The 20,218-nt window shown below is 38.7% G+C and overlaps 1 protein-coding gene across 1 annotated transcript in view; it reads right to left on the reverse strand.

Annotated features, from left to right (window-relative positions):
- Positions 1-955: 955 nt before the first annotated feature.
- The window catches only part of NUFIP1 (nuclear FMR1 interacting protein 1), a 31,429-nt gene continuing 12,166 nt past the window's right edge, over positions 956-20,218 (reverse strand). Inside the window, exons 6-10 of the mRNA XM_043891892.1 lie at positions 18,356-18,448; positions 14,624-14,817; positions 7,959-8,075; positions 4,459-4,691; positions 956-3,157 (exon numbers count right to left, since the gene is read on the reverse strand). Coding sequence (XP_043747827.1) covers positions 3,041-3,157; positions 4,459-4,691; positions 7,959-8,075; positions 14,624-14,817; positions 18,356-18,448 — 754 coding nt within the window. The 3' untranslated portion in view covers positions 956-3,040. The remainder of the gene's footprint in view (positions 3,158-4,458; positions 4,692-7,958; positions 8,076-14,623; positions 14,818-18,355; positions 18,449-20,218) is intronic.

The following is a 20,218-nucleotide window of genomic DNA, read 5'->3' on the forward strand; positions in this document are numbered from 1 at the left end:
TTTTTTTTAATTGAAATGAGGATTCAACATTTAATTACTTGATGATATGCTGCAATAAACCAAAAAAACTAACCCTGGGATAAAGGGAAAAACAGTGAGAAGGAAACAGTGAACTAACAGTTTTCTAAGTAATGATGCATAATGTCAAGACACAAACACACACACAAAGATAATAGAGATGAATCTAAAAAAACTCACATGATTGCACCAGGAGAAGAGGATCCAGGTGGGGAAGTGAAAGAATGCTAAGGTAACTGACTTAATTGGGAGGTGAGTGAAAAATATGGCTACTGATTAATAAGTAAAGAGAAAAAAAGTAACCCCTAACAAAACAGCAATATGTTGAATTAATTTCAAAGCACTAGGAGGAAAAACAAGGAGAAAAAACAACAATCAAGCCAATAAAATGGTGAAATAAAAACAAGCACAATATTCAGAAAATACAAAATACAATGGCAGAACAGTCCAAACATTTCAACTGTTTCAATTAATATGAATGGATTAAATTTCCCAAAGACTCTTAGATTGAACTCCCCTAAACCTGTCTCGAAAATAGAAGCCCACGCAGAAAGTATTAAGGACAAAAAAGAATATCTCATAGTTGTAAAAGGCACAACTCACCAACAGTCACACAATGCTTTCACATCTCTGAAATCAATTCATTAAATGGACATCAAGAATGTAGAAGGTCTGACAATTAACAAGGTAAATCCCAAAAAGAATAGGCAAGGCACCCTTCTCCCCTCAAAACTCAGAATATTTACAAATATTGACCATGCATTCCATAAAGCAGAAACCATACAGGTTACACTCTACCTGCTTGGGAATTGTAAACATACTTAAGCAATTCCTGGGTTAAATATAAAGGGAACTGAATCTGAAATTACCCCCGAGAAATAAACAACAGTCACCACAGCTTAACACTGTTGGACACAGCCAGGGCAGTACACAGTGGGGCATTTTCAGGCTTTACTACATTTAACAAAAAACAAGAAAGACTGAAAATAAAACTTCGCACAATATACCTTAGAGCAGTGATTGTCAAAGCCCCTGGAGACATGATGGTTCTTTGAAAATACACTAGGAGTCTGTGAATTCATTTATATATTTGAAACCTATGGAAATTGCATGCTAACCTGAGATAAAACTGCAGCCTAGTCAAAATTTGAATATTAAATCAGTTTGTAATATTGGTTACTTCTCTGTCCTGTTAAGATGAAGTGGGTTAAGAGTCACACCTTTGAATAATGCAAGGTTTTATTCATTTTTCTTTTACTCCATTAAAGTATTATATGAACTGAATTAATGAATGAACTAGTTGGTAATTTTCCAAAATACGGGGCTCTTTGGAGGAAGAGAGTAAAACAGAATCAAAAGGTCTATATGGTTGTTGCCAGGTTGGGAAACACTGACCTCAATATGACTGTTAATCTCAGGTCTGTGATGTCAGAGTGTCGTGTACCAGATGTTCCAGGATTTGGGACGGGATCTTTCAGACGTAGAGGAGCAAGAGGGGCAGAGGGCTGCTATCAGCTCTCTTGCCCTACTTCTTGAAGTCAAGATTCATGGATTTCAATAATCATGATGTCAAGTAAAATTAATTTTCCAACTACAAGAGACTAAATTTTAAAAATCTAGCTCCTTTGACTGAATGTCAAGAGAGGAGCTCTAAGAAATGCATTTGAGTCAGCTCTGATGAGATGGATGAACCTAATACAGAGTGAAATAAGTCAGAAAGAGAAAAACAAATATCATATATTAATGCATATATATGGAATCTAGAAAGGAGGTACTGACGAACCTATCTGCAGGCCAGCAGTGGAAACACAGACATAGAGAACAGACACGGACACGGGTAGCAGAGGAGGGAGGAAAGGGTGGGACGGACGGAGAGAGCAGCATGGAAACATACCCGCTACCACGTGGAAAAGAGTCAATGGGAATTTGTTGTATGACTCAGAGAACCCAAACCCGGGATCTGTAACAACTTAGAGGAGTGCGATGGGGTGGGAGGTGGGAGGGAGGCTTAGGAAAGAAGGGACATATGTATACCTGTGGCTAATTCATGTTGATAATACGGCAGAAACCAACACAATACTGTGAAGGAATTACTCTTCAATTAAAAATAAATACATTTAAAAAAAAAAGAGTAGAGCTCTAGCACTAGCTAGCACAAATGACTAGAACATAAAAGACCAGAACCTCTGGCATTATAGGATAAAAAGACCTTAGTAGCTGTTATTTATTTAAAACATATTTTAAAGGTTCAATTACTACCTTTATAAGCAAATTTTAATTCTTTAAAACTCATGTAATATTTCACAAATTACTATTTATACCATAAAAAATTAACTTAACCTCATCAAGTACTATACTTTACATACTTTTTCACAGGAAAAAATTTTTTAAATGTCCAATTCTGAACCATACCAAAAAGAAGCACTTCTACTGAATTGGAACATAAACAGAAGCCATATATCTATAATATTTCAAATGATAAATACCTGAGCTGCCAATAGGTGAATGTCAACATGTCTTTTGAAATAAACAGCAGAAATTTAAATTTCAAGATGTTCTCATTGTTTTAATTTGCTCTGGTTTATTTTAAAATACCCTCCCTTTACAGGGGTTAAAGAGACTCTTCCTCTCTCATTTATTAAAAACAAAATGACTATTTCTCTCCCCAACCTACAGTTCTCCTCAGCTGAATTAAAAAAATTTTTAAGTTTTTTCCCTTACCACTAAATCAACATCTTCAATTCTTATCTGGCCCAAGAGTAGACTTCCTTATACAACAGCAATAAATACAAAGTAGAATTCTGCTAGCAAATATTACATTTGATCCCAACAATACAGACAGTCTTAAAAATCAATTAGGTATTTATTTGTATAGCATCAAAGACTTAAAATCCTACATAATAGCCCATGAGGCTTACAATTTAATTACTAATCCAGTTGAAAAAAGAATAATTTTCACCCACAAACTTGAGGTTGTTACTATTTTACATGCTTCAGACATGTGTGCTAAAACACCAGATGCCTATTCATCTTTAGTTTTCACAGCAGTAGTATTAAGTCCAAAAAAGTCTTTTTTGATGATGTACCGAACACACTGCAAAATCACATTTCTTTCATGTCGAATGTCCGGAGCTAACAGCTAAAAAATAATAAATAAAAAGATTAGCTTTTAAATAAAATACATCCAAGAAGCACCATCTAAGATATTCTATGTGCCTTCTCTATATGAAGAACACAGAATAATAAATATTTGTATTATATTTACTAATTATTTCACTAAAAAACAATGGAAGAATATCTCCTTTTAACCAAAACTATTGAGATTTAAACACTAGTATTCAAGGTCTTCTCCAGGAGTATCAAGGAAGGGACGGGAAAATTAGGTTCAGAAGTTTACAATTTTTTACATCTAAAAACCACGTTAAACAGGATTCTCCCAAACTGAAATCGATAAACAATACAGAAACTGGTATGGAGCTATAGTAAATACAGTAATAAACTATCAGTAAATAATCCCAACATTCCTGGTCTTTCAGAATTTCCCACTTTTGTGCTTACTGTAACTGAAAGAAAATCCCTGCTATCTAGAATACATAACCAAGGAATCACATGTGATTTGCCAAGAAGAATAATGTAACTACTCATTTTATTTCTGATGTCAATGTAGTTCAGAAACACCCACACATGAACTTTCAGAAGGAAAACATTTTAAAAATGAAGTTTCCAAAGAAAACATTTTAAGAACGAAGTTTCCTTTACATAGCACCAAAATTTAGGAGAGTACATTTCAGATCAATTTTATTAAGAAGCAACTGTGTCCACATGTAACATGCCATAGTCTGTAGTGACAGAACACTTGAGCCGCAGCACAAGCACTTCTCTAACCAGGCAAAAATCAGACTCTGCACAGAACGTCACCAGGTAGTGATTCCACAATTCCACTAAACATTTCAGAGTATCTCTATCACTCTTAGATATGAAAGTCTTAGATGTCTGAACAGGTTCATGTCCATTACTTAGAATCAAAAGAGGCATTGTTTCTTTATAATTTAAAGAAAAATCATAAGCTTTTGAGCACATCACACTGAGAAAAGTCAACAATGCACAAAATAAACACACAAAAACCTTTTTCTCCCTTTAGTCTGCACTGTATTTAGCTGTGCTTTCAAGGAAAATTTTTAAAAGGTCAGTACACTTCGATACTTTACCAACTACCTAGCCTAGGTTCTTTTATTTTAAGCAGTTTTGAAAATTGTTAATTATCTCACACTTACTGAGTATCATCTATATTCCCAAGGCAGTTTCAGAACGAAGGTACACAGATGACCCTTCAAGAAGCATGTGTCTCTGGCAACCTCAAAACACACACGGATAGACACACACGCACACACACGCCCAGCAGCTCTATTCTCAGGACACGAGAACACAAAGACCGCTTACCATTTCCAGGAGATACGGATGGTGTGTTCTTGGTTCAAACAATGTTCGGTAGTTGAGATCTTTTTTCTTCCTCTTAGGATTTGCGTTTTTAAAGCTTCTCCTTTGGCTCTCACACTTGGCTTCTGAGGACTTTTTAACAGCTGCGTTAGCATCTTGACTTGGTTTCTCAGGAGCACTGCTGTGAAGAACCTGGTCTTCTGCCAGAATGTCTGCTTCAGTCTTGATGGGAGCTTCTACACATGATGAAAAACAAACACGAAAATAACAAAGTAAAACACAGGTAAAACTTCCAAAAACAACCAGTAAAAACACCCCCCACAATAATCTCCTTCCCCAGCCCTAACAGTTACTTAATTAAAACTGAGCATGTACAGTCTATTATAGAATTTTTCAAATTGGGAACTATAACTGCCAATAACTGAGACTACTGCAAAGAGCTATGGAAAATGATCCCCACGAAAGAAGTAATACCAGATGGAAACTTGGATCTACACAAAGGAATGAAGAGTGCCAGAGACAGTCAATATGTGGATAAATACAAAAGACCTTTTTCATTTGAAAAAATTTTATAAAGATAATTGACAATTGAAAGCAAAAATGCATAATAACAATGTATGTGGGGATTATTAGCATCCACAGAACTAAAACCTGAGAGAATAACACAAAGGAAGGAAAGGGGAAAATCTAAGTATATTGCTGTAAAATTCTTAAATTACAGGAACACCTTGTTGTACTGCGCTTTGATTTAATGGTCTTCAGAGACACAGCATTTTGTACAAATGGAAGGTTTGTGGCAACAATGACCAAGTCTGTTAGCACCATTTTTCCAACACTGTTGGTTCACTTCATGTCTCTGCATCACATTCTGATGATTTCTGCTCAATGTCTCAGACTTTCACTGCTATTGTATGTTACGGCCATGTGTAATCGCTGATCTTTGATACTACTATTATAACTGTGTTGGGTCACCATGAACCATGTCCATATAAGACAACCAATTGACAACGTTATGTTCTGACTGCTCCACCTTCCTGCCATTCTCCTCTCTCTCTCCTTCTCCTCAGGCCTCCCTATTCCCTGAGACATCATACTGAAATTAGTATACGGTTAATAACCATACTAATGGTTAATAACCACAGGCTTCCTCAGTGGGTCAGCTGTAAAGAATCCACCTGAAATGCAGGAGCTCCAGGGGATGCGGATTCGACCCCTGGGTCGGGAAGATCCCCATGAGTAGCAAATGGCAACCCACTCCAATTTTCTTGCCTGTGAAATCCTATGGAGAGAGAAGCCTAGCGGGCTATAGTCCACAGGGTCCCAAAGTAGGACATGACTTAGCGACTAAAACAAAAACAACAGAGATGCTATTTCATGGTTCAGGGAAGGCTCACTTTATTTCCCTGTGTACCAAAAACACCTACCCGCATAAACAAGGGAAGGCTCACTTTATTTCCCTGTTTTATGTATTGCAAAATCCTGCTGTGTCAATGTCCTATCCCATCCTATAGCCCAGTAACACTGCAAGTTAGAAATCTGCCAGTGACCTGGATGGCTTAATAAAAGTGAATTCAAATTACATAAAATAATTCTTAAGGCTCAGGAATGTGAAACAAGGACTTTTCCCTGAAGGCAGGACATTTTGGACAATCAGTCAAACTGAATTCATACAAAGGCAAAAGAAGAGCTATGCACCACCTATTGCCACACAAAGAAAGATGTAATGGAAGGCAATATAGTTGGCTTCTTTAGACCTAAGCTTTACATCAGCTTTGCCACATACTAGTTTTGCCAGTGTATCCTCTTGAAGCTTCAGTGTCTATAAAATAAAGGGCTGAAACCTTGATCCCTTCCAGTTTCCTCTCTGCCTTCTCAAAGTGGCAGCCCAAAAGGAAGACATGAGTATAAAACTATTAAATATCTTATCTTAGGAATGAGAGAGGAAAGTATTTGTAGAGCTGTTTTTATGGGATTCAGTAATCTAGTAACAGCTTTCTTTGCTATCACCTGTCATAAATACATAAGATAAGCAGGAAACGTAATATGTGTTTAAAGAATAACTTCATCTTCATATCAGTGTACTGGAAACAAGAGTAAGGAACTAAATACTGTTTTTCTTAAAATTCAAAAAAAAAAAAAAAGAAGAGGCAACCATCTGTAAAGGACTCCTCTGATAAAGCCAAAGTAGATTATATTTCAAAATTCAAGCAGCCTTTAACCAGTTACCATAGTAAAGCTTGGCCTTTCAAAAAGAGGGGAAAAAAAACTCCTATGTTATAGATACCCAGATCTAAAACTTACCTGTCATATTAAAGCCCAACTCTTCCTTCTTCAGCATCTTCCAACTAATAAACATTGATTTTCTCTAGCTTAGTCAACATTAAAAGTCCTGCCATCTTCACCCAATTACATTTAAATCTCCCCTTCATCCTACATTTTCACTTTGAAGACCCTCTATTCCTGTCTTCAGTAGAGGCCCTACCATGATGACGCATCTGAGACATACACTCAGAATTCTCTTGTGACTGGTGAAGCCCAGATATAACAACCACGCAGAGCCAGGTTCAGAGGTGCAACAGGACACATGGTCATTCACTAAACAAACGCAGGGTTACTGACGTGAACCTTGGCTTGAGTTGCCCATACTGCCAAGCCTATTCGTAGCCCTTTCAGGAGGCCCTAAAAGAGATGCTAGATATTGAGTGGGTTTATCACCATCGCTTTTTTGGGGGGAGGGGGAGTTTGTCATCATCTTTTAACATTAAAACATGTATCCTAAATAACGTTAACTTCTCAGAACCACTCTCAAAAGGATTCCATGTCTCCCAACCTTAAAAATACACAGGCTAATGCAACACAAGCATATATGATTCCTGTGTTCTCCAAATGAGGCAGTTTAGGTAAATGTGCTCTATAAGGAGCAATGCCCCATATACAGGTAAGGAATTGTACCATCCTCTTTGTCATAAAGGACCTCTCACCTCATTTAAAACCCCAGTCTTTCACTTGAAAGATTTTATTGTATAAAAGTTCCACAGATAAAAAATTTAGAGGAAAATGAGTATTTGGTCCAAAAAAAAAAAAAGGAAAAATAATCAAGATTTTAGGGCTTTTATTTTTTCTTTTGTAAGGTGTGAAACATGTTAAGACAAGGATTCTTGAGAGTGGGAAGAAGTAACTAACTTCCTTTGCTTTATCTGTTAGAATTTTCTCTGATTCATTAGTGGATATTCTCTCTTCCCTCCCTCTTCTCTCATTATGTTGTTTTTGCCCCTCTCTCCTAGAGGAGCAACACAGTTCTCCATCTCTCCCACTTACGTCCATCCCATGCTAACTCCTGAATCAAATGAGAAAGGAATTTGAGGCTCAACTAAAGAACGTGCACGACACATCTCGTCCTCAGATACACACACGTGAAAGGATGCTACTGTCACACAGTGTACACCAAAGGCAACAGCGGAAGGACACACACCCAACCGTCAGCGCCTGAAGCCGAGGCTTACCTTCTGGCTCGCTCTCTGACCCCGAGAGGCTGCCATAGCTGCTCATCAGGGAGCACAGCGCTGGGGTCACCTCCTTGGGGATGACAGCGCTCTGCGGTCTCTCCTCTTTGTCAGATTCTGGAACAGGGAGCACCGAGAATGAAACTGTGTACCAAAAACACCTACCCGCATAAACAAGGAAGCTGACAGCCCCCCACTCCCTTATGTGCTAGTGAAAAGAAAGCCCTTTCTGATCACTTCCTCAATCTTCCTGAAAAAGAAATCCAGGAGACTTGAAAACTTTCCCCTTGGTTTAAATCTTTACAGTCAGAAAAGCTATCTGCTCCAAAGAGAAAACAGAGGGGCAAATGGAGCTGTACGCAACTCAAGTCTCTTACCAAGCTCACTGGTATGGAACCTGGGTCTTCTCTGAATGAATCAGACAGTCTTTGTCATTAATTATTTTATGCTATTAATTAATTTTATTACAGTACCAGGAAGGCCATAAATGTATTTAACATCACTGGACTAGGATCATGGACTCTGAAAATCAGATTTGGAGTAAATAAAATATAAATGGCCATTCTTTTTAAGACTGGTTTAGAGGGTACAAGTAGTATTTCAACCTTTCTACAGTTAAAGGCACAAACATACACTTCACTGAATCTGGCCTAAATTTTTATTATTTAGAATTTCTAAGAACTTAAGTAAACAAGCCAAGTATGAGAATTTAGCGAGTACTAAGAGACTGCCAGAGGTAAAGTGTTTGATCAGAGCCCAGCAAGTTTAGTTGTAGCCCCAGGACACCACCTATTGCATTTATTTTTGGCAGCTCTGAAAGTGTATTACATTCATTGTGAACAAGTCAATAGTGCCTGACGGAAGAATGAAGACAATAACTTGCCTGTGTAATGAACCAGCTCGATCCACAACCAATATGAAATGTTTCAAGACAGCACTGAACATTCACCAAGTCAGTCTAAGGAAACCAAAGCATGCCAGTAGGAAAAAGGAGTGTAATTTTATATGAGTATGGAACTACCACCTTCTGGCAGATGAAGTTAAATCCTCTGTCTCCACCAATCCACACTGCCCAGTACCCACTCCAAAAACTGCTCTTTGTCCATTTTGAGCTAACTTATTATCTTTTCTCCTGAATTAATAAAGGGGAATTGAAAATATGCAGTTTTATTTATAAATTACTAGTGGATAAAACAGAATCTGCAACAATATTAGTGTGGAGAATGTTCATCTCATTGTTTTAAACGATGATAGGCCAAAACGCAGACACACCAGAGAGTACAATACAGATGACTATATAGTGCTCTTTAAAAGCATGAGCACATTTAACCCTTTTGAAGTATCACCTTCACTATTAAGTAAAGGTGATAAAACCAAAATTCAAGAGAATCTGAACTGGATGATCCCTCAGGTAACACAACTATACAACAGCTGGGTCAAATTTAAATCCTGGCTACCTGACCCTAAATCCCAAGTATTAAGTAGTGGGCTAGAATATCTCCTACAGATACATAAAGTCTTCTGATAATTAAGTCACCCTACCAAGCCCTCTCTATGATCAAGAATAACGCTAAGAAATGTCTTTCAGCTACAGCCCATTTCTCTGCTCCCTTTCACAGCAAAACCCCAACTACTTATATAACTCACCAGGGAAGTCGCCTGGGCCTGAAATTTCCTACAACTATCTGACCCTCTAGAATCTACTCCAATCTGTCTTTCAGGCCCACCACACCAGTGAACTTTTTCTTCCAAGTTCACCGGATTCTTCTGTGTTGCCAAGTCTAGAGGTCACCTGTTGGTGTTCACCTCATCTAACCTAGTGACAACATCTGACAGTACAACCGACCCTTGAACAACACAGGCTTGAAGTTCATAGGTCCACTCACACACAAGTATTTTTCAATACTAAATACTACTGAAACCAACCTGCGATTAGCTGAATCCATGGATTCAGGGCGGTGGATGCAGAACCACATCACATGAAAGGCAAACTACAGGTTGGACTCGAGTTTTCAAGCACGTGGAGGGCGGACGCTCCTAACCTCTGCAATTGTTCAAGGTCAACGGGAGACCTTCCTGTGACTTCCAGAACCCTTTCACTTCGCTTTCCTTTCCCAGTCTCCCTACTAATTTCTCCTCTTTGACCAACTTCAAAATTCCTGAGTGTCCCTGGGTCCAGTCCTCAGCAACCTTTCCCTCTGTGCCTCTTTCTCCTCTTATGATCTCACTGTACCTCAAATCTTAAAGTATTAGAGGCCAATAAATCACAACTGTATACCTTGTTTTCCCCTAAACCCCAGAATAAACCATTGTTCAACATCTCTACTCAGATATCAAACCAGCATCTGAAAGGTTAGCATGCCCCAAAACAAAAAACACTTGATTTCTCCTCCAAACATGCCTGCCAGTTAGCCTCCATCTCAGTAAATGCCAGCTCTTTCCAATGGTTATACCAAAACCTAGCAATCATCCTGACTCTTCTCTTTCTCACACACCATATCCAAACTGGCAACAATTACCAGCTGGCAACAAATACTGCCAGCTCTGTTTTGAACATATATCCAGAATCATACTCATTACTTCACTCCTACAACTGCAGTACAAGTCAACATGTCTTACCTAGACAGTTCTAGCATCCTCCTGAAAGAACAGCCTGATATGACCTGCCCACCGCTGCAGTCCATTCGCCACTTTAACACATCACACCACCTCTCTGCTCAACCTCAGAGTCAAGTCCCAAGTCCCTTCCTGCCTCAGACAGGACCCTGTTAGAGCTGGTCCCTCACCACTTTCTTCCTGGCTTACTCCACCCCAACCCTGCTCTCCCCCCAGTACACCAGCAAGCTCTCCCCGTGCCGTGTTTGCACTTGTTGCTTTCTTTGCTTGGAAAACCCTCACGTCTCAGCCCCTGATTTCACTCAGATTTCTTAGTACCCCCTTATCAGATATGCCTTCGCTAATTATACTAAATAGCACACTCCTTTCTCCAACTGCCATTCTCAGTTCTTTTCCTTGACTTTACTCATCCTCATGAAGGATATCAACCCATATTTATTTACTGTAGCTTCCCCAAGCAGAACATAAGGTTCAGGAGAGAAGGGGTTTGGCTTTGTTCAGTATACTGTATCCTCTGAGCCTAGAACAGTACATAAATGCTCAACAAATATTTGAAGAACAAACTGTTGCATGAATGAGTTAAATAAGGACAAGTTCAAAACAGGTAACTAGAACAGAATGACTGACCTATGCCGAGGTGGGGCCATAACAGAAAACTGGCTTCATCTGGATTCAAAGACTATTTCGTTTTTTCAATAAAATGATTCTATTTTTCTTAAAAAATCACATATATGTATCTTAAGAAAAATACTGAGGGATATAAAACGTGAGCAGTGGCTGTCTCCATAAGTTAAGGAAGTATATTGCTTTTTATTTTATGCTTTTCCATTTTTTTCCCCCTATTTTTTGCATCATTTTTATAATCAAGAGATGAATTATAAAGAAAACACAGGAAAATGAAATCTGGAGGCAAGAATTTCCTCACAATTCAAGAAGCGGACTGCATAGCTTTAATTGGCCTACATATCAACCCTGCCTTCTTTTTTTTCTAGACTTTATATTTTGAATCCATTTTAGATTTACACAAGCATTGCAAAGCTAGTGCCAAGATTTTCCATAAACCCTTCACCTAGCTTCCCCTAATGCTAACATCTTACGTAACTACAGTGCATTTACCATAGCTACAAATGAACACTGGGAGAGCACCACCACCTAAGCTACAGACCGCGCTGCAACTTCACCAGTCCCCACTGCCGTCCCTCCTCCGCTCCAGGAGTCCCTCCTCCGCAGCGCATCGCTCAGCCTCCAGGCGCCTCATCTGCGCCCTCTCTCAGCCCGCGACAATCTTCAGGATTTCCCCGCCTTTCACCAATTTGACTGTTTTTTTTTTTTTTCAACTTGACTGTTTAAAGATTGCTGGTCAATTACTGCAGAAGATCCCTTAGCTGGGTCTGATGTTTTCTGATGGTCAGACCGAGGTTATGGATTTTAGGCAGTGTCCTTCTCATCGTGTATCCGGGGGGACACATCAACCCGACTTATTACTGGTGATGTCAGCCGTGACCACTTATGGGTCTCCACCATAAAGTTACTATTCTTCTCTTTCCTTACTCTATTTCTAGAAACAAGTCACTAAGTCCAGCCCACATTCAAGGGGAAGGAAATTAAGCTCTATCTCTTGAAATAAGGAATAGCAAAGAATTTTAGACGGATGTTAAAACCACAACCTGGGTGGTTGGTGTACTCATTACTAGGAGTGCCCTACAGCTCACTATACGTAACTGCCTTCCTAAGGGTAAGAGCTAGGAGTTCACACGAATGAACAGCTCTTTTCTTATTTCATTACCTACAGTTATGTTCTGGGGACACACCACATATGACTCTGGCTCATGTGAAGGAAGCTTCTCTAAACAAGGTAAAACTGATAAACTGGAGAGTTGAGATGCTGAGAATATTTAGGGTATGTGGGAAAAAAAGGGTACATGTGGTTTCCTGGAGCTATACTTGGGAGTGGAAAGTTGAAAAACCAATGCTCTAAAACATAGATTTGTAAAGTGTAAAAGTCCAGAAGAAATCCCAAGTAAAGGATAACAGGAATTTAAATGGAACCTTTCCTACAAAATCAATCGACCATAATTTGATTGTTGGTATTCTGATTTCCTCAAAGAACAACATCACTAATATATAGCTTACTTTTAGGATTTTTGTATTCAAGCCTTACATGTTCATCTCTGACCTTCACAAAAGTAAGGGTTTCAACATTAAGCCACAACAAAATGACTTGATATATCTCACTCAACTGCTCCTAGGAACCTGACTGAATGTTTTCTATTATGAGGATGAAAGGTATTTAACTACTGTTTCTCAAGTCTAAAGTGTTCTCTTGAAGATCTAGACACAGGCTTAAATACAGGCAAGATACAGTCATCTTTTCGTTAGTGCTTCACCGGACTAGCACACACTGAAACACTTCTTTAAAAAATGGGAAAACAATTACCCAACCAGAGCTAACAATACGAAGGCAAAGACTATTCAACACTACAGAACCGTTCAAATGTTCATTTAGAAAGTTGCATAAAGCGAAGAACTACGTAATTTTCAAGTTAGTTAATGTTCGTAACAGTAGTCTTCATATTTGTGTTTCAAGTATTTTAATGACGTGGAAGTTTCTATTTAGGCACAGATTGTATTTCATTATCAAGGTCAGAAGCTGTAAGCTTGAATAAGTATGTGGGCACTCTCCAACATTTTTTGAAGGGAAAAAAAAAAACACAAATCAGTGCCCAAGAGTAAACTGAGCCCTGGCCCCGAATGTCTCCTGCCCTTTCCTCACTATTAGCAAGGATAAGAAGATGCTTTTTTAAAACTCTCTTCCACATCTCAACTATCCTAGACCCATACAACATAGATTTGCTTTTTGGGGCCAGATTCAGATTTCACATTTGGAGGTAGTACAGTATACTAGGAGTAAGACTCCTAACTCTGACTCTGTCACTAACTAGCGGCATGACTAAGGTAAATGACTCTAAGTTCCTCGGTTCAAAAACGGAAGCAGCAACTGCATGTACATGAAAGACTCTTATGAAGCAAAGAGCTACTATACACAAAGCACTCAGAGCAAAGTTAAGTACCTTACTTAATAAGTGTTAGTTGGTGTTAAAATATGTATTACTACTATTCCTACTGAATTTTATCTTGTCATTCTTAGCCCAACATTTCCTTATGCCAAGATCTTTTTCCATCCTGATTTAGTCAATGAAGCAGTCCCCCCTCCATTTCTTCCCATCCTTTAAGTTCAATAATCGGCTGTGTGATTATCGTAGAAGCCACCTTCCCCCAAGCTGAGCAGGGCCTGCTGGCAAACCTACAACAACCCCTCATCAGTCCACTCACTGGTGACCCGCCTTTGCAGAAGCAGCAGCACTAGGAACTAGATAAAGCCTCACACCTTGTTACTAGAAGGGAAGATGGCAAAATATTTACACTGATGTTTTCATTTTTCAGAAGAGAAACGAAGCCTTAGAGGCTGAATGATATCTTTCTGTGACAGCAACATTTCTGTCCTTTTTTTTTCAACTTGTAAGCAAGAGTAAATTTATCTCCCAAATTCTAGAGGGAACTCAAGAATAAATAATAAACATATAAATATATTCTATGCTGTGAGGAAGAACTGTATTATTTAATATACTGAATTAATGTTATTTATCCAAAGAGACCAGTTTCATGCTGAGCAGCATAAATACTGGCTTCCCTTGGAATACTGCTTTCTAGGTGGGAAAATTCATCTAATGGTGTAAATGTGAATTCACAGCATCAATACATTCAAAACAGTCTTAAGATATTTTTAAAGATTATATGATACTATACAAATTACCCAATAAATATAACCTTTCTCCCACATTCTGCGTGCTTCATGCATTCATTCCCAAGATTCATAAAAAGTTTCTTAAAGTGACGTTTTAAATAAGACACTCCTATTAGGAACAAAAGCATCATTCTACTTTTTTACATTTTTACCATTAAACTCTCCATAAACAAGGATGTGAAGAATGAACTTCTGCATCATTGTCTATACTCTTAAAAACACGGTGTTTTCCTATTTAGCTTACCAGAATCAGTGTTTACCAAAACACCGAGGGGGTCTGAATTTGCCTCAGGTGGACTTTCAGGCTTCAAATCACACAAATGATTGCCTGATCCAGCAGCTGTTCTCTGTTCAGAATGGCCATTTTTCCATTTGTGATGTTTGCCAGGACTTTGGATTTTTGCCATCTGCGAATGTCTGGTCATCCCCTTCATCTTACTGCAATAAGAAAAATGCAATTCTTAATATAAAAGGCACTGACCTTTCAAGAAAAATTTGAAAAAGATTGCTAAATGCAAAAGAAACTTAACTGTCAAATCAATTACTTGTCACCTACTACACTAAAGAGATCAGAAAAAAATAAACTCAATGGCTTCCAAAGACAGAATGTTAAATGAAAACACACAATATATCATACTTGATCAATTCCAAATTGCCCATTTCCTTCCATAAATTTCCTTCCCTCTAAATTGGGCTATGTTGTACAATCAACAGCAAGTGAGTTTACCTGGCAGCATTCTTTCATTCCTATCATACATAAGATAAAATGGTCCTCGGGGCTTCCCAGGTGGCCCGAGTGGTAAAGAACCCGCCTGTCAGTGCAGGTGTGGGTTCCAACCCTGGATTTGGAAGATCCCCTGGAGGAGGACAGGGCAACCCACTCCAGCATTCTTGTCTGGAGAATTCCATGGACAGAGGAGCCTGGCAGGCTACAGTCCACGGGGTTGCAATGAGCTGGACAAGACTGAAGCGACATAGCACACAAAATACTCCTTAGACTTTACGAAGTGTGTTAACTCTTATCTACTTAATTTTAAGGAGTCTTAAAGTTTCTGACGATTTTACAAACATGCTACCTTGTTTCTTGTTTGAGCTTCATGATAACGCCTTGAAACAGATTAGACAGGTATTGGGTTGGCAAAAGGGTTCTGGTTTTTCCAGAACCTTTTTCAGAATCTTACAGAAAAACCCAAACAAATATTTTGGCCAACTCAATTATTATTCTCTTCATGTTACAGGGGGATAAACTTAAAGATCACAGACCAAGCACAATTTCACAGCTAGCTCAAATCAAGTGCCCTCTCAAACCACCTTAATTACTATACTTAAGAGGAAAACAAATAATTATGTGAGCACATGCTTACGGAAACTATGCACAGGAAAAAAAAAAAAGACCTTTTGAAAAAAGGCTCATTACATATACTCTCAATGGACAGTAATACAAGGTAAGAAAATAATACTAAGGCATATAATAATAAGCTTAAAGCTAGTGATGAAAAGAAAATCTTAAAAGCAACCAGAGATAAAAGGTATTTTACATAGAGGAACAAGGTAATGGTAACAGCAGGTTTCTCTTGGAAACCATGCAAATAAGAAAACAGAGGGGCAACATCTTTAAAGTACTGTAAATATCAAAAACACCATTAACCTAGAACTGCATATCTAGCAAAATTATGTGGACTGTAGCCCACCAGGCTCCTCTGTCCATGGGATTCTCCAGGGAAGAATACTGGAGTGGGTTGCCATTTCCTTCTCCATCAAATAGGAAGGTAAAATAAAGATCTCTTCAGACACATAAAGCTGAAAGAAGTTATCTTCAGCACACCCTCACTATAAGAAATGTTAAAGGAAGTCTTTTAGGCAAAAGAAAAATAGCATCAGATGGAAAGATGATCTACACTCAAGAATGAAGGCTACGAGAAATGGTTAACCACACAGGCACCCTAGCCATCAGCTAACTAACCGCTGGCTGTGACTCTGTCAAGATCAGCAGATAACCCCCAACTGACCTCAGATACGTGTGCTATTGAGACTAACATATGAGAGGGGAAAAAAAACGCACAACAAGACACCTATCAAGAGTAAAAAGGCAAGCCACTAGTTGCAAGACTGCATCTGCACCACCTACACTCTATACAAAAAATGACCAGTATCTAAGTAAGTAACGCCTACAAATCAAGAAAAGCAACTCTATTAAAAAACAGTCAAAGACTTGAACTGGCACTTCATAAGAGAATATTAAAATGACCAGTAAGCATATAAAAAGATGCCCAACATCATTAGTCATGAGGGAAATGGCATGACATAAGGAAAAGGTATAATGTATAACAATACCACATATTGAACAGGACACAGAGAAATGAGATGCAGAGTCAGTAGGCATATAAATCAATACAACCATTTCAGAAAACTGTTTGCCTATATCTGTCATAACTAAACACACAGTAAGCAAGCACTCATGTCCACAGAAGACACTTAGAAGAATGTTCACAGCAGTTTTACTCACAACAGCCCAAAGGAGAGACAACCCAAACGTCCAACAGCAGAATGAATGTATCGGCATGGCCAAAAAGTTTGCTCCGTTGTTTCCATACCACCTTACAGAAAAACCAGAATGAACTTTTTGGCCAACCCAGATATGTTCTCACACCTGAGTTCTATACAGCAGTTAAGAATGGATTTACAGCTATATACAACAATATGGATGAACAGCACAAAATAATTTTGAGCCATAGAAACTATACCAAAGAAGATATACTATGTGATTCCACTTATACAAGGTTCCGCTTCCCTGGGGCTCAACTGCTAAAGAATCCACCTGCAATGCGGGAGACCTGGGTTCAATCTCTGGGTTGGGAAGATCCCCTGGAGAAGGAATAGGCTACCCACTCCAGTATTCTGGCCTGGGAGAATTCTATGGACTGTATAGTCCATGGGGTCGCAAAGAGTTGGACACAACCGAGCAAATTCCACTTCCACTTTCATACAAAGTCCCAAGAACAAGTAAAATAAATCTATGATGATAGAACTCAAAAGAGGTTACCTTTGTGGGGAGGCATGGAACTAGGTAGGAAGGTCTAAGAGAGAAAAGCTCTGTGAGGTAAATACATTCTATATATTATTAATCTATGTGGAAGTTACACGGGTATGTAGGTATGTGTGCATGGACAAATTCATCGAGTTGTACACAATACAAAATAAAATGGGAAAGTTCTGTGAAGGTGAGGTACTAGGGAAATGGGACGTCTCATACACTGCTGCTGGGAGAGTAAAATGGGATAGCTTCTATGACAGATACTTGGCAGTTAGCTATCAATATTATGAATATATGTCTCTGACTCAGCAAATCCACCTCTAGGAACGCACCTTCAGAAATATCTGCACGTGTAAAATTTATGTACAGGGCAATAAGGGCAACTTTTTATCAGTAAAAGATTGAAAATGAATGTCTGTCAATAGAGAATTGGTTTAAGGGAAAAAAAGACAACCTTGTCAGGATATTCCTACACACCCTCAGACAATGACGAGTCTTATTTATATATTAATACAGGACAATTTATTATTTGGCTAAAAAAAGCAAGATGGAAGACTATATCGAAAAAGGAAAAAAACAAAAAAGACTATTATCTATGTGATGTATACAAATAAGATATCTCTAGAAGGACCAAACGGGTTGCCTCTGGGAAAGAGAACTGTTCGGCCAGGGGACAAAGACAGAAAAGACCTGTTAATATAAACCATTTTGAAAACCATGTAAGTATAGGGTATTATTATACTCCTACTATACCTATGAGTACAGGTATATTATTTTAAAATATAGTTTTAAAAATTCAGCAAAAAAGTTACAAAAGCAAAAATTTCAGAATTGAAAATACAGAAGTTTTAGGATTTGGGTGTGTCCTCTTTTTATTATTTGTAAGAATGCACATTCATTTAAAGCGAGCACTGAGAGTGCAAGCAGCTTTCAGGAACTCACCCATACTGTGTCGTCGTCAACACCGCTCCTCTCTTTTCCTTCTCAAGTTTTAACTTTTTCTTCCTTTCAATATTAGCCAGAGTTGGGTAGTTTCTAGAAAACAATAAGAATCCATTAGAAAAGGGCTTTTAGAGTACAGTTTTAATTATGCAGTCAAGCAATTGCTGAATTTAACAGTTTTGGTTTAACTAAAAATGACTGACACAGTAAATTGATATAAACTTTTAATTCCTTCTAGATTTTTTTAAGGGTAACAAAAGTAGCCTACAACGATGCTACTCCAGATTTTTTCAGGGTAAAAAAAGTAGGTCTACAACGATGTAGACCGGTGGCCAGTCCACAAACTCTGCTACCAGGTAAGGAACTTACAGTAGAATGCAAGTCAAATATATAATGTGATGAAATGGATGTAATTCATATGTTTGGCACATATCCATAAATACTGTAAAAAAAATGTATTTTCTTAGGCATGTACTTATGCAAACACATACTAGTAGGTATATCCAAAGTTACCAAGATAAGGAAGAGACACTTCTCAAAAAATAAACAGTCCACCAGGAAGGACAAGAAAAGCATGGTTATTTCTAAAAGAACAACTATAACAAGGTACAAAATAAATTAAGCGCCCCCTTGGGAGTACAAAGATTGGAGGGTGGGGAGGAAAGATCATTATCTAGATGAAGAAATCCACAAAGAAAGGAACACAAAAGACACTGGCCTTAAATGGTGTTAACAGACACAAATCCAATGGGAGAATGTCAGTGTTCTAAGCAGAGCAGACAACGCAGACAAACCAAGGTCTAAAAGTGAGAGAGATACCCAGGGAGTAGCAAGTGGTTCATTTTGGATGCAACAGTTACAGGCAATCAGACCAGAAAGGGAGGCGGGGGCCCAAATATGCCTTGAATGCCATACTAGAAAGCCTATTTTTGATTCAGGGGTGATGGGGAGCCACTGAAAGTTATGAACAGGGAGAGAGATGAACAAGGCAGTAAGTGAGATTAAATCTGACAGCAGTGTTCAAGATGAATTGCTCTGACAAAGCTTTCTTTGTTCCTTGGCACAGCTGTGGGGAAATGGAGGCACCAAACTCTGGTGGTGAGAGGAACAGATCCTAGGAGGGCGAACACAGAAGCTCTCCTACCACTCAGCCTGGCTGCTCATCAGAATGAATTCTGAGAAACATCAACACACCGCGTTCTGCCATTATTTCGAGGACACTGTTTCCACCCTTCTTTTTATAACATCTGCATCACTGATGTGCACAGCTCAGACAATATGCAGCTCATGGGCTGGGCACATTGGAAGATAAGAATGGAAATGACATTGAGTAAGCGGTGAAGTAATTAGAAAAAAAAGCGATGGATTTCAGCGAGGACAGGACAAAGCAATCTACCCAGCCAAGAAAAATGAACTTCATAAATAAAACATGATTAATGTACAAGCTATAAATAAACATTAGAGGAAAAGACCAAGGTCACAGGAGATAAAAATCTGACAGCCAGTCAGCACCACATGACTACACTTTCGGAAAGCAAACAGAAGGACCCCAGCGCAGGTACAAGTGTGAAGTCCTCCTCTCACGACGCTCAAAAGTGACCAGAAACTCTCAGGGCGACACAGCCAGCTTTGTACTGCGAAACTGAAAAGGAATGTTGAGGAAAAACCAAACTTGGGAGGGATTCAGAAGGGACTCACAGATGATTAACAGGACGAAAAATAAAACCTCCGAAGAAAGATGAAGGGAACTGGAACAACTTGCAGCCTTTAAAAGAGGAAGAGAAGTGACAAAAACACCACAATCTTAAGAAGATGGCCGACAGCTGTTCGCCATCTGAAGACAAACTCCACATAAGCAGAGAT

Source organism: Cervus elaphus, chromosome 30 (genome assembly GCF_910594005.1).
Source record: "Cervus elaphus chromosome 30, mCerEla1.1, whole genome shotgun sequence".
NCBI classification, from domain to species: Eukaryota; Metazoa; Chordata; class Mammalia; order Artiodactyla; family Cervidae; genus Cervus; species Cervus elaphus.